We start from the raw sequence: 16,138 nt of genomic DNA, 5'->3' as shown, positions 1-16,138 counted from the left end.
ATGCTGCACCATATGTTCGGCACGCGTCTTCAGACTCTCTCATGTATCACTGTCAACATGTACTGAATGTATGTACATATATAGGTCCTTAACAGGTACAGCTTATCACTTTCAATTTGCCTAATACAAGCCCTGAAAGTCTCATTATTCGCAGAGAAAAGTCTTGAAGCCTCTCATGTCTCTTATCCCTTGTTGTTTCTGAAAGCAAATATTCCGCGAAGTACGCACTGCAGATGCACAGTGATAACACTTTGGTCCTTCGCGATTAAAACAGTGCACGGAGCTATCACAACCGTTACTTAACCCAGTCCTTGCGATTGATTGTTCTTGGAGTGGCCCATTGAATTAACTCACCGCTCAGCCCCGGAGCTAGACATTTGTCGAAAATGAGAGGGAGATTGCATATGTGTGCGCACCACGAGCACACATGCGGTCAGCGTGCTTTTAACCACACGCAGGAAATCGACAAACACTGAACCATCGTAGCCGATTGAAAACCAAACAGTTTTTTTTTTGGTTTCGGAAAACACTATATTTCTAGATAGGGATGAATTAAACGGAGCGTGGATGGATAGAACTAAGTGCTGGTGGGAGAAGAATTGTATGTTTTGTCGGCTTTTGTTTTGTAATTCTCAATTTTGTTTCTACTCCCTTCGTACAGAAATATAAGAGCGTTTAGACGGAGGGAGTATATTTTAGCTATATTTTTGTTTTTTTTTCAGAATGGACTAATAGTTTTCTCTTCATTTTCATCCATATTTTCAGATGATTTGGCGGCTAACTATTCAAACTGTTCTTATGTACTTGATCGAATATATTAGTATGTCTCTTTTCGGTCCCATCATAATATGCCTGAAATCCGAAGTCCATGCATGTATGGATGTTGGATTACAATTTACAAGTGAATTGTCAGCTGCTTCTCTCCACTAGGTTGAGCTTTTACATGAACTGTCAACGCAGCTAGTACTTACTATGTTAGTGGGACGCCCGGCCGGCTGGAGAGCGCCTCTTCTTGCTCCGCTCCGGCGAGCACCACCGTCCACGTACGCTCGCCGCTGGCTCCTCCACGGCGACGGCATGCTCCACGTAACGGCTTAACGCGCATATCGCCCCGCTGGCCTCCACCTACAGCTTGTTCGCCGAGGGGACCTCGCCGTCGCCGCCATCGATGCTCCACAGTAACCAGACTGCTACGCAGCGTAGTAGACGGCGGCGCCGCCGTGTGTAGTGAGCTGGAGATGCGGGTTGCCGCGCGTATGCGTAGCCATTGGGCATTTAAAAGTGGGGGCCCGCGTGTGACGCGCCTCCTCGCCAACCGTCGCGCGGAGGGCCCGGAAGGCCGGTACGAGAGCCGCCGCGTTGCTGACTCCAGCGCACCGGAATCCTGACCTGGTCGGGGCTCGATCGTCTCGGTCGTCGGCTGCTCCGGATATGGGCCGCGCAATGGCCGCCTCCTATTGGTTTGCGTTCGCCCTTTGCGGCTAATTTCGCCTATCACCGCTCAAAACAAAAGAGAGGCTAATTTCGCCTCTCCATCTTTTTTCCCCCGAAATCAAGGAAAATGCATTTTTTACTCGAGAGAACAAGGAAAAGGTGCTTTTCATATTTTTGAGCTTTTAGTTCACAAAAGTCTATCCAAAACGGCATGCGACTGAATCTAGAAAACCCCGCAATAGAAAAAAATTGATTCTAGAAAAAATCTGCGTGCAATTATGAGCAATTCCATGAAGTCAGCCAACTTAAACCTACAATCAACAATAGTCAATTTCATGAAGCTTGAATATGGTCCGGATTTTCCCGCTCTAATATGTGTAGCCATTCGCTCTACTCTCCTATGCAGTCTCGTCATCGCCCGACCTCATTGACCTCTCATCAGCTAGCATATCCTCGATCGCTCCTCCTCTAAAAATGTCCAACCCTTGTCCTCGTCATCCTCCTTCCTCCTCGTCTCCAATGCTTGTCACCACTAGATCCAACCACACTAGATGTGTGAACATAAGCACAAGAGAGTCCAGACGTTCACCAGTACTCCTAATAATCTTTCCTGGCCACTGGGACCGACTTCATCGCCCCCTCTCAATCTCCCCTCAAAGTCGGTCTTGGTCTTTTCGTACCGGGGCGCAAGAAGCAGTGACGAAGACAACAAGGAGTGACCACATTTCTTCTTCTAAAATAACCATTAGATGATAGTGATCTCTAAATTTGTATCGAATCCCCCCCTGCCCCCCCCCCCCCCACCCCCCACAACACACACACGTAGGAAATTGTTGTCTCCGTCTCTCACAAGAAGGTAGGATCAAGTTTAGGTAACTTCAGTGCTTGTGGTCGTCGCTAGGAGGGAGGTGCGGCGCGTACGGCAAGCACGCCAAGCACGTTGTATTGACAAGATTAAAAATGAATAAAATGGAAGTTTTCTAAAAAAAAAGAGAAGCATTTACCGGGATACTGTTGAGCCGCCCCCACAAGTTGAAGTACGAGTCTAGCTAGGAGGGAGGTGCGGCGCGTACGGCAAGCACGTCCTTGTCGCAGGTCCTTGATCTAGCCAGCTTAATTATCCGGTCCGTTGATAGCACATGCATGTAGAGCAACTTGCAAGCCTCGGGGACACGCACGGAACGGAACGGTGTGCCGCTGCATTCCATTCCGTGGATTATATTCCTCCTACGGATCTTGACCTGACACGCCGACAGCCTAGCCAAGTCAGCACCTACCATCTCATTCGAAGAAGAACTGTACGTGCCGATCCATCGATGGAATCATTTCCAAGAATTTCCTCAAGCTAGCTAGGACCCCGCCCGTACGCTTACTGCAGGTTCTTTTTCTTTCCGCCGTGCAAACTGTTTGCACTAGCAAGCACAGTTAATTAAGGTGTGCGTACGTACACACATACGTGTAGACCGGTCGAGGACCAGGGCAAGCAGCTAGTACTAGCTAGATACTAGGAGTATTGATCACTCTTAATTGTACTGTGGAGGGCTTGACAGTTGAAGGTTAGTGCACATGCATGCATTACATCGCGCTGCTGTGCATCGCCATTTCACGGGCGACACGTACGTGCGTAGCTTTCTTCTTGTTCCAACTATAAGCCGGTCTCACTATTTGCGGAATTGATTACGGCAGGACAAACTTTAGCCGACTGCCGGCCGGAGAGATAAGCACGTACCGACGTACTACGCGCGCGCGTGCAGCAGGAATAACATGCATGGATGCAAACCGAGATGATCCTAGTTATAATCGACGAGGCTACTTGCTGTACAAATGTCTCTGGGTCTCTAGCTAGCTTTAGCTACGCACTGTTAATTTGGACTTTGGACGTACGTCTCGATCGGCACAGTATGGTTTCTCTAGTCACACGCTAGCTAGCGAGCGAGCTAGCTTTAATGAGAATCCAAGAATGGGAAGAAGGAAGAAGCCGAGTCGATGGATCGAAAACGAAAAGAATGCCGACCTTAACAACAGATGGCCGAGCATATCTTGCGGTGCATTGCGTTTGCATCCATTTTGTCTTTGGATAGGAAATGAAGGAGTGATGGACGCATGTGCACGTCCGTAGCCGCGGCCGCGTGTACAACGTGGCACTACTGTTCATAAGGCGGCAAATGGGTATAGCCAGCCGTAGATTCGAGATAGTAGATACTCTCTCCGTTTCAAAATAATTAACTTCCATTTATTCAAAAATAGATGTATCTATATACTAAAACATGTCTAAATACATCTATATTTTAACAAATAAAAGTCATATATTGTGGGACGGAGGGAGTAGACGGAAAGACCATGAAACGGTAGTGACAGGCAGGCTACGTACGTAGCGACCACCGCGCGCGCGCCTGCAACACATGCCGATCAGCCGCCACGACGATCGGCTATGGTATGCATGCATGGATGCGTTTCTTTCGGGCAGGAAGGAAGACGGCGCTGGCGGCTGGCGGCTGGGGCACTGTGCCTGCTTCGCCACAGGATCAGGATCACGGCCTGCCTAACCTACCTTCGTGGGCCGCAGCTCCACCAACCGCTACCGCCGACGCACAGCTAGCTCATCACAGACAGCTACTCCCTTCGGAAAAAAAACGTCTTACATTATAGGACTGAGGGAGTAGAGAACTCGCTGAATCGAAGGTGTTTAGCTAAAATTTCTGTTTCTCTAGATCAAGGGCGCCATCTGTGGCTGGAAATCCCCCGTTGACCCTATTTCAAATCCTGTAAACCTTAACATCCTTTAATGAAGTTCGGTTTACAGCTCAAGAAAAAAAAAGCTAGCTCACCACATGTTCGATCGTGTTGGGATATACTTAGATAGATAAAAAAATAGTAGAACCAAGTGGCCGCCTGTGCCTGGACGGTCCATGCAACCCAAAAGTCGTGCTAGTACTTCAGAACTGAACACACATGTTACACGCCCGACCATGTCGTGTCACAAACTTCTGTGATATTCCGTGGGCCGTGGCACGCATTTATGATGCAGACACGGACTCGTAGTTCAGATTCAGTGGATTGTCAGATAGATTTGCAGTTTCTTCCCGTTTCAGTGCAGTTTGTACACAATTTGCTGAAACATGCCAGCGAAGAAATATGCCCAAACCCTCCAAAACAAGGCCCGATACTTTTCCCTTTCATATATTTTCCTCTTTGTTTGGCAGAAACAACCAGGTCATTTTCTACTGGGTAAATACATTATCTGCTCAACGCTAGGACCCAATGGGAACTCCCACAGCATCGTCAAGATCCTCGTCGCATCGCTGCTCTATTCCCCTACCAGTCAAACAGTATGTACATACAAAAATTGCTCACGCTTTATGGGCCACAAAGGGTTTCTCTTCTGCTGCCCCCAACAAGTCCCTGCTTCGGTGCGTGCTCCGATAGTGTAGCCCATGTCAGACGCCATATCTGACAGTGCACACCAAATGATTGATTATATCAAGTTTCAGAAACAGACTTCAGAAAGCAGTGCAAGTGTTGACAGGAAAAGTTACCTCTATAACAACGGGAAGAAGATGTATTCGGCGTAGAAGAGGTTCCAGATGAACCGGTAGTACTGTGAAATAGCATCCTGCCACACAAACAAACAGCTAAAACTAATGCACTTGGAACGCAACAAATTTGCATATGCTATATTGCAACTTCAGAGCACTTCACTTTTGTTGGTTTTTAACATTCCATGCCCAGGACATGCAATGTCATGTTTCCTCTCAAGAACAGAGAGATTACATGTATAATACTGTATAATAATAATAATAATAATAATAATAATAGCATGGGGGAAACATTATAAGTAAGTCAAAATGATCCAAATTAAGATTGGTCGAACAATAAAAAGTAGAAACATTATAAGTAAGTAGTTTCTTCTACTTATTCTAATAAAATAACCAAAATATATGCAGGCTCACAAAAAACGCTTCTCCTGGCAATTTCAATTATAAACTCTTCATATTTCAAAAGTTGTATGATGAACAAGAGGTGTGACGAGTGTAAGTTAAAAGCCTCACCTTACTATACTTTGCTTGCTCCAGAACCCATGTCTGAAATCATTCAACATAACAAGACAGTTAGCAAAATAAATGCATTTGCTCCAGAACCAAAGGAATTAGCTATAAATGAGTTAAATGTGCATTTTCCATTGAGGTTTGGGTTCCTAAGCTGGAGTCCCCAGTGATCAATATATTTTGTTTGTCTACCTTTAATAAAGTTGGACCATTTAATTTTGGGTCTAAGAACAGTCAGTCATAAGTTAATTGTAAGCTGGTTATACAGGATTGAACAGGGAAGGTACAGATCTTAGAAACTCCAGGACTGATCATGTACAAGGGTCTATATCTTTACCTGAAAAATTAAAGCAACTGCAAGAGCAGCATGAAAAGGCACCATTACAAAGCTCCTGAAAGCCTGCAATTTTGAAGAACACCATCAGTGCAACTGCATAAGGTAACACTGCTTAGTAGTAGTACAGAGGTATGCATCGAAGTACTGTCTTTTTCAAGAACATCCACTGATCAGAAAGGGATCCTTGGGATAAATAAATAATCATAGTAAACAATGCTGTAAACTTCTACTGGTCTAATTGACCATAGATGCATGTTTCCGTCATCTGAAACATTGCGGCAGTTTGAAATTTCACTAATTCAACTGGAAGGAGGGGAATAATATCAAAGGAAGGTCAAAAGCAGTAGAAATCCAACCTGAGGAATAAGAAAAGGTACTACAATAGCAGCAACATAATTTGCCAACAATAAACCAGAGCCAAGGAAGGCAATATTTCTGACACCAAGCTTTGTCGCCAAAGTTGATATTTGGAATCTACAGGGGGGAACATTATAAGTACAAGATCAGTAATTCAATTAGTGATGTCCGTTAAACAAATAAATAGTTCAACAGAACTGGCTAAGGACGCTGACTGCTAATATTCTGTCTCAAAGGAAACAAAGTAGAGAACTGTCTACATTTGAAACATAGGGTCACTCAGTATGCAAAACCTACAAATTTTGTCCCTTTCTTTTGTGTTTTGAGATCTTTCAAACTGACTATGCTTTAAACAAGTTTTCCAAATATGGGCTGAAATCCCTCAATCCAGCTCTATATCATTTTGGCTCAGGCCACTTGTCAAGGCTAAGGGAAATAAGAAATAAACATTGGAGGCCAAAACTCACAATCTTAATTTGTATTGTTCTACTTTTCCGATTAGTAGTTTGTTCGACCAATTGCTGTCATTTTGTGGGCCTACAGTCGATAGCTTTTTCTAGCAACTAAGAATAGTGACACAAAAACATGGATATGCACCATAAAAATACAAAGATAACTAGACGGTGGTCTACACAAAGGTAACCATTAGTTATTCATTTAAAACTGACATGATCTTTGTTGGAAAAACTAGACAGTGGTTGCTACAAAACCTTGTATAGACTATAAACTCACTTGCGGTCTCCTTCAACATCCGGAAGATCTTTGGTTATAGCAATGACCAGAGCAAATACTGTCACAAAGCATGTAATAAAAGCAACAGGCGAGCTGCAGATAGAAAGGTATCACATAGCATTAGACATCACAAATATCTCCAAATGTCTGCAATGAGATGCAACATACCACTTTCTAGATAGGTGTATACTGACTGTAGAAATACAATGCTAACTTAACAAAGTTCGAATAAACTTGCAGCAACTATTTACCTCCACTGGAATGCAAGACCTAATGCAGCTCTAGTAGCATAGTACACGCCAAAGTTGAGAAGGAATCCGCGAACCTGTAAAAAATAAACAAAAGATAGGTTTGTCAAAAAGAAAAAAAAATTGCCCTAAAGTAAAATAGAAACATGATAGCATGGACTTGCAATAAAACAAGAAACATGATAGGACAGCATTACTCAGAGAAATTAGGTTTTCTAACATTATACGGAGGATTTGCGAGTTACGAGGAAACTAAGGACCTTACTTGATAAGTGAAATAAATTTTCGAGCAAATAAACTGTTCTAAGCACGCCTAAATATTTAAATTATTCTCCGAAAGGTGTCACAAGCCAATTTCTGTAAACTGGTATAGCTAGAATTAAGGTGGAGGTGATTCAGTCGTACTCTCATTTCTCCGAAGGAATATATCTCTAGAAAGTTCAATTATACACTGATCATGTTCTAAACTACAAAATAGGTTTGCGGCCATATTAGCCAATTAAATTTCCTTTTGTCCCTACAGCCTATCTTGTCATATTATAAATGCTACATAGAAACTGTCAGATCTTTGCAAAAAAAAGAGTGTCAGATACAAGTTAAATGAGTATGAAAATACCTACGAATGTATCTGCCATGTGGAGCCCATTATGAGCCCATGGAAATGGCGCAAAAGTGGGTTGCACACTTGCAGTTATGGATTGGCCAGCAACCACATCCAAGGCTTGCATCATTATCTTATGTTTAGTTGTTATATATTTGGTTTAGAGGCTTATCTCTAGTTATTTGGCTAGTCAAGTTTTTAGATCGACCCTATGTAAAACATGCAGTAGATCAAGTGCAGGACTGCAATTAAGAAGAGATAAATTAAGCAAAGTTTCCAGTTCATAATTGGGCTATCATTCCAAAATATAAGAGCTAAAAAATGTCACTGTTACTATAGTAATGAAGAAGAGAGGAGCAAAGTACCATTGCAATGATAAGAAAAGCAGCAACTGGATATCTCTTCAGTCTGAATGGAGGAACAGAATATATAGTGCCAAGAAATAGACCAAGGCAGTAAAGAGAGGTGATGAAAGGTCCAAAGTTTGAAACGACAATTGAGAAGCCCACCACTGCGAATGCTACGACCAGTAACCATGCTGACTGAACAGAGAGATCACCAGCAGCAATAGGTAAATATGGTTTGTTCACCCTGTTCAGTGGCATAAACTTAGAAATGACAGGTATAGCAGAAACATTGGCTGGGCTTTCATCATATGTTACTTTGAATGGTAATACTTTGTAGCGGCACCTTTATGAATGAAGGTAGTAAGTGTAAGTGAAGACAAAATTCAAGGGAGGCAATATACATACTTGTCAATTCCAATGTCATAGATCTGATTAATCCCAACAATGTAACCGTTGCCGCAGATCAAAGCTACAAGCCCATAGAGTGCTTTGAATACCAAGCGCCAATCGATCAATTGGGGATTCTCTAATAATGCTCTAGCAACCAAGGCTCTGCGTCCACACAACAGTTTCAGTACTAGAAAACTAAATCTTGGTTCAGCCATTATAAATCTAAAGCTCAATGCTCACGTGGATCCCAAAGCAGTTCCACGAATTGTGTGTGGCCTTAAAAATCTCCAGCAGGAATCCTTTAGGTCTGATAGTGTCTTCGACAGTGGAGCTGGCCCAGCTGCACCAGCTTGAGAGCATGCCTGTACCAGGACCAGGTCAAATGAGTGTGATCATGACATGCGAAAAGACGCACAGTCACATAGTTACTTAAGTAAATGTGCTGGATGGTGAATATTAGAAAACAGTGAGTTGAATCATTACTAGTTCACATGAAAAATGTCTGTAAGAAAGGAAAGACAGGTAATCACATTCATCATGCTTTGTGAATTGCGATAACCCCCGATCTCTAATTTTCCCAACTGGCCAGCACTCAATGCCTATTTGGATTACAGTGCGCTCAAAGTTTGGACGAGACTACTACTGCATGATCACAGAAGCATGTGGGTTGATCAGGACATTCCACATTACATCCTATCCTCCAATCTCAAATGCAGTAAAATTAACTTCTGAAACTATAGATAGCTCTCAGCAATGGTTGACCTCTTGTAACAAACACTGTAGCTTCTAGGTTGTAGCCTGTTATGGAACGTCGGGCTGCACATGGATGTGAAGGTTACTGGAGCATCTAGACCGTGGCTAAGCACATCACTGTGATGGTGTTATTCCTGATGCTTCTAAATCCTAGCATGCCCTAGTTTCCTTGCATTGCATATGAACATGGACAAGGGAAACAACAAAATAGTGTCGGTAAAAATAACTGTGAGCCCTCTCATATAGTGGATACAACATGCGATCCTCTTCAGCTGGCTTATATTACCGTCTCTTGTGAGAGTGAGGTGCGACATTTAATTTGCCACCCACCTTTTGAGTCTATGCATTTGTTGGTGTACTATGTACCACTTGAATTGTGGTAATTTACATTTCACTCAGCCGCACAATGTTCAGGACTTCTGTGACCACTCGTGGCATTATTTGCCTTAGGTAAGTTGCACGAGAAGCATCTCTAATCTTCTTTCAATTTATGAATTGACATAAAAAATGATATTTGTAGGAACACGAGTGCAACTAACAAATGCATTTGAACACCACATTAGCCAATAAGCATGTATTAAAATGGGAAACTCTTCCAAACGGTAGTCCGGCAAAAAGCTTAGCTCAGACTCCTTTGTAGCTGTTCTTGCCAGCAAATCACGGCCACGATCAGAACACGACAACTTGACAAGACGCATAGTCACATAGTCACATATGTGAAGATGAGCAAACAGTCAGTCCATTCATTACTAGAGTTCCCACGGAAGATGTCTGCAAGGAGGTAAAGGCTCCCCAATCTCCAATTTTCCCAAAGGGACAGTACACAATTCCTATTCGGATTACAGTGCAAGAGAAGCATTTCTCCAATTTTCCCAAAGGGACAGTACACAATTCCTATTTCGATTACAGTGCAAGAGAAGAGAGAAGCATTGCATAAGGACATTCAGAATTGCAGGTTTCAGCATTGCCGTCCTGTCCTACAAGCCTGAATGCAGTAAAATCGACTTGCTTGAATCATACAGTACGCAGCTGCCAACGGTGAATCAGTTCTTGTAACAAACACCGTAATCTCTTCGAAGTGGGCGAAACAGCAGCTCGATTTGCTTGAGCTAAATTGACAGACAGAAACACACCGCCGACAAGCCTACATCGCATTGAGCTAGAGATATGAGATCGGGATGCTTACCCGCACGGCGTCGCGCCGGCGCGGTCGGGCGGCGCCGCAGGGGGCGCGCGGGGACAGAGTGAATCGGGTGGAAGCAGAGGAGAAGATAGGTGAAGCGGCCGGCGGCGACGGGCGCCTGCCGCGGCCGGCCGGGGCGGGGAGGAAGCGAGCGGCGGTGGTGGGCGCGTGGGAGGGGACGGGAGGGGAGGCGAGGGAAGCCATGGGTGGGGAGGGGAGTACACTCTCGGCCTTTCCCCCCTGCTCAGCCACCCGTCGCCATTGGGGATTGATGAGGCTGGAGGCAGCGAGTGAGAGGGGATGCCACGGGGGCCGTCCGTGCGCTATCCTATGGCTGTGGTAGGTGTTCATGCTATGGTTGAGCATTTTTCCTTTTTAGGAACGCAATTTTTTCATCCCCTTTATTTTCCACTCCGGTGGTAATTAATTGTTGAAAATTACAAGAACCGAGAGCCAGCCAGGAAGAACTGGTCTTCGAAAGGGTTGGACTTCTGAGTTGCGGCTCATGAAGATAGGTGGTAGGGGCATTTTTGGATGTGGAGGTTTTTCGAGCATCTATAACGTGTAGGTGGATCTCACTGGATCAAAAACGATGTCTCAAAGTGTCATTCCTTATGCCTCAAAACCCTACTGTATCATAGTTTCCTTGATATTAAGATGGACATGAATACCGCAAAATGTTATCGTCAGACATGATTGCGAGTCCTTTCATGTAAGGCACATGACATGTGAGTGATGCTCTTTGGCTTGCTTATATCACATTTTCTTGTGAGAGTGGGCGGTGGTACTTTAATTTCTTATCTACGTTTTCATCCGTTGCATTTGTTGTTGTACTACATACATGTTAGTTGTTGCAATAATTTAGGTTTCACTCATTCATACAAATTTCAGGACTTTGTTGACAATTCATGCCATCACTTGCCTTGTGTAAGTTGTATAGGGAACATGTTTAATATTTTATTTGATTTATATAATAATATAAAAACACTAGTTCCATGACCAGATGCATTTACACCTGATAATTGTCGGTAAATATTATTAGAACTAGCAAACTCTTCTCCTTGGCAGGCTAGCACAAAGCTTTGATCAGACTCTCTCGTAGTTGTCTCGTCGGTAAGTTAATTCTTACAATGATTAAGGTTTCACTCCTACAAAGTTGAGGACCTTGTCGATGATTGATGACATTACTTTCCTTGTGTAAGTTGCATGGGAGCATGTTTAATATTGTCTTTAATTTATAAATGATATAAAAACACCTAGTTCAGTGACCAGATGCATTTGCACATGATAATTGCTGGTGAATATAATTAAAACTAGCAAACTCTTCTCCTTGGTAGGCTAGAACAAAGCTTTGGTCGGACTCCTTCATAGTTGTTTCCTCTACAAGTTAATTCTTATAATAATTAAGGTTTCACTCATACAAAGTTGAGGAATTTGTTGACGACTAATGTCATTACTCCCCTTGTGTAAGTTGCATGGGAGCATGTTTAATCTTGTCTTTAATTTATAAATGATATAAAACACCTAGTTCAACGACCAGATGCATTTGTACATGATAATTGCCGGTAAATGTAATTAAAACTAGCAAACTCCTTGGTAGGCTAGCACAAAGATTTGATTGGACTCCTTCATAGGTGTTTCCTCTGTAAGTTAATTTTTATGATAATTAAAGTTTCACTCATACAAAGTTGAGGACTTTGTTGATGATTGATACCATTACTTCCCTTGTGTAAGTTGCATGGGAACATATTTAATCTTGTCTTTATGTTGCATGGGAACATGTTTAATCAGATCTGGAGTCTGTTTCTGGCCTTGTGAGAGAGGGATTTGTCGTTGTCGCTATCACCAACCCTTCTCATCAACAATCTCATGATGCTTAGATCCATGTGTGAGTAATTCTTCTGTATGCATATGGAGGTAGATGGGACTTGGATGAGAATTCTTATGTAATTGTTGTTAAATTTGTTAGGCCTTGATCCCTAGTGACGGTGTCCTGGACTAGGGGGTACCAATCTAGTTGGCCCACAGTCCTCGGGCCGAGTTTATGGGCCACCATTCTCATAAAGAAGGACCCCGGAAGCCTCGCACCTCAACGTGATCAAGACAGCTTCTGCCGAAGACTTGACGTGTACTCTATGGACATCTTCGGCCGCCGCCATGTGCGTCCTTAGATTTGCAACCGACCATGTAACCCTATGTACCCCCCTGGCATGTATATAAGCCAAGAGATTTAGCCTGTAGAGGGTATCCGATCATAATCACATCCACCTAGCCTTAGGGTTAGAACACAACTTACGATCTCGAGGTAGATCAAGCTTGTACTCGATACACAACAATCAATGCAATCAAAGCAGGACTTAGGGTATTACCTCTTCGAGAGGGCCAGAACCTGGGTAAACGTTGTCTCCTTCATCCCTTGTTACCCATTGATCTGAGATCCATAGCTCGAGACCCCCTGCCCCGAGGTATGCCGGTTTTACCACCGACATTGGTGCTTTCATTGAGAGTTCCGTTGTGTGAAAAAAAGATCAATGGCTAATCCGCGGATCAACTGCAACACTAGGGATGGAATTCGAGCCAAGTCGAGCCAGCTCGGCTCGACTCGCTACATATCGTTTCATTAACGAGCTAGCTCGACTCGACTCGTTACTATAACGAGCTCAACCCCAAGATTGGCTCGACTCGTATAACTCGCGATCTGGCTCATTAAGCTCGTTAAAGATATAAACATAAAGCCATCAAATATGGTAAAAATGATTATGTATATATTAAACATATATATCACTAAACGATTGTAATTTCCTTGTAATGCATGAGTCTCCTAGGCGGCTGGGCCTTGTGTTGTGCGCCTGGGACGTAGGCACTGGCGGAGCTATGTCTTAGAGAAATAGGCTATGGCCCGCCCATCCTGTAGCAAGTTTAATGGAGATTGATGGGTAAATTAGGCCAAGCTGGTAAAAATAGTTGGCCCTCTTTGTACTGGCCCGCCCAGGTTTGGGGCCATAGCTCCGCCACTGGACGTAGGGTGATGAGTGGCTGATCTTTCTTTGTATTAGGAATGGCCGATTTATTGTATCGAGCCTAACGAGTTACACGAGTACTCGTGAGATTGGCTCGTTTAACTTGGTCTATAAATGATCTTAAACTAAAGCTCGGCTTGACTCGTTATTCTTCGAGTTCGAGTCGCTTCGAGCCGAGTCATGAGCTACTTATTTAGCTTGCGAGCTTCGAGCTTTTTTTCCATCCCTATGCAACACTGTCCATGACGACATCTTTGTCCCTGGCCAACTCTTCGTGTTCGGCAACATGGTTCTTCACGCCAACTCGACGGTCCATGTAGCACCCGTCAAAAACTTCGCCCCAGACCAGGTGGTCACTTTCGGGAGCTTGGAGTACACTGCAGATTCTCGTGGTGAGCTCATCCTTTCTAGCTGGGCTCCAGACCGGATCAAAAACCTTTCGGCTGTCGTGGGCTCAACCACGGAGCTGATCTCTGATCTGAACCTCGGATCTGACCTCCCGGTGAATCTAGCTCCATCAGAGGAACCGACCACTGCCACGCCAGGCGAGGGCCTCGACATCGAGTTAGGCCCCGACCCCAATCTGAGTCTAAACATGGACCCTGCATCAAGTACGAATCTGATCTCTCCAACTGGTGGCCTAGAGCCAAACAGGGCCAACCAACACTTCGAGCTCACGTCAAGCAGCGCTAGTATCATGCTTCGAGTATGCCCGGACTCTAGCCAGACCATGAACCTCGAAGATCTGTCCCGCCTTAATGAGATGTTGAATCATATTTAGAGTTCATCAATCTCGAATGACCAAACTTCGGTCCATGAAGAGATTAGACTTAAAGCCGATGACAGGGAATTTTACACCCCACCCACCACCCATCACCCACCTAGTCGCCACAGTCGATGATTTAACCGACGCGTTAGACTATGTGAAGGCCATCGACATGGATGAAGATATCGACGCCACTGCGAAAACTACTACGCCTTTGGCTAACACTGGCAGATGGACTACAACGTCCACTTACGACATATATATGGTGGGCACACCTAAGAATCCCGCGCGTCATCAGCGTAGGCACGCGAAAGGTACCAACGGGGGCCCAGCGGGTATGACACCGTCGCCACTGACAACGGTGCATGGGACGACGAAGCTGAGAACCAGGGAGAGGACATTCAAGCCTCCCTAGAACAGCAAAACAACCCCACAAGAGTCCCTGAAGATGAGGACCATAATGATCTCTTCGACGGGGCCGACATCAATTATTTACCTTAATTCGAGGAGGATGAAAGCCACAGAACCGAGGACTATGTAGTCCCCGAGGACCCTTTTGAGAAAGAACGGTTCAGACGGCGCCTGGTAGCCACTGCCAGGAGTATGAAGAGGAAGCAACAACAGCCGCAAGCTGATCAGAACGTGTTGAATGACAAGTGGGTTCGAGTTATGGACACAAATGTAAAATACCCTAAAATTATAGGTCGAAGAAATATAGAATGAAATCATTGTTTCCTTAGTCAAAAGAAGAAGATGCTTCAAACAAGTACATATCCTCAACACAAATCGCCTATGATGTGTTGCAACTGCTTCTGTACATGCAACCACAACCGGAATCCATTGTACATAACAAAGAACTCAGAAACTTGGCCATGCGATTCAAGTCATAAATTGAAGTACACTCCACACTAAAATACAAGAGAAAATCATCTCACTACTAGAAAAAACAATCATAATTAGAGAAAAAAGATGGGTATCCTAACCCAACAACTTGAGGCTTAATAGAGGCAATTTTCATTCTACCTACACTACAAAGTAGAGCCAACAGAGAGAAACTGCTCCTCTCGAAAGATGGTTCTCTCTTACATTCTACCTACATGCTACCTCTTGAGCATGCGTTGGTTTTCCCTTGAAGAGGAAAGGGTGATGCAGCAAAGCAGCGTAAGTATTTCCCTCAGTTTTTGAGAACCAAGGTATCAATCCAGTAGGAGACCACACGCGAGTCACCTCGTACCTACAAAAACAAATAAGAACCTCACAACCAACGCGATAAAGGGGTTGTTAATCCCTTCACGGCCACTTGCAAGAATGAGATCTGATAGAGATAATGATAATAAGATAAATATTTTTGGTATTTTTATGATATAGATTGAAAGTAAAGATTGCAAAATAAGATAGATTGGAAACTTGTATGATGGAGAATAGACTCGGGGGCCATAGGTTTCACTAGTGGCTTCTCTCAAGATAGCATAAGTATTACAGTGGGTGAACAAATTACTGTCGAGCAATTGATATAAGAATGAATAATTATGAGAATAGCTAGGCATGATAATGTATATAGGCATCACATCCGTGACAAGTAGACCGACTCCTGCCTGCATCTACTACTATTACTCCACATATCGACCGCTATCTGGCATGCATCTAGAGTATTAAGTTCATAAGAACAGAGTAACGCCTTAAGTAAGATTGTTGGAAATATGCCCTAGAGGCAATAATAAATTAGTTATTATTATTATATTTCATTGTTCATGATAATCGTTTACTATCCATGCTAGAATTGTATTGATAGGAAACTCAGATACATGTGTGGATAAATAGACAACACCATGTCCCTAGTAAGCCTCTAGTTGACTAGCTCGTTGATCAATAGATGGTTACGGTTTCCTGACCATGGACATTGGATGTCGTTGATAACGGGATC

The 16,138-nt window shown here is 43.8% G+C and overlaps 1 protein-coding gene across 1 annotated transcript; it reads right to left on the bottom strand.

The window, feature by feature from the left end:
• Positions 1 to 4,568: 4,568 nt before the first annotated feature.
• LOC125526948 (homogentisate prenyltransferase) lies at positions 4,569 to 10,700 on the bottom strand. Its single transcript, XM_048691546.2, has 11 exons — positions 10,432 to 10,700; positions 8,733 to 8,854; positions 8,508 to 8,654; positions 8,121 to 8,346; positions 7,158 to 7,231; positions 6,907 to 6,999; positions 6,174 to 6,291; positions 5,818 to 5,880; positions 5,484 to 5,516; positions 4,971 to 5,047; positions 4,569 to 4,884 (listed from the first exon to the last, which is right to left on the bottom strand). The coding sequence occupies exons 1-10, from the start codon at positions 10,630 to 10,632 to the stop codon at positions 4,973 to 4,975; spliced, it is 1,152 nt and encodes a 383-aa protein (XP_048547503.2). The 5' UTR covers positions 10,633 to 10,700; the 3' UTR covers positions 4,569 to 4,884; positions 4,971 to 4,972.
• Positions 10,701 to 16,138: the final 5,438 nt, after the last annotated feature.

The sequence above is a fragment of the Triticum urartu genome, chromosome 1A (genome assembly GCF_056163025.1).
Source record: "Triticum urartu cultivar PI428250 chromosome 1A, HENAU_Tu73, whole genome shotgun sequence".
NCBI lineage: Eukaryota > Viridiplantae > Streptophyta > Magnoliopsida > Poales > Poaceae > Triticum > Triticum urartu.
Note: the sequence above shows the minus strand (reverse complement) of the source record. Positions and strands in the feature narration are given on the sequence as shown.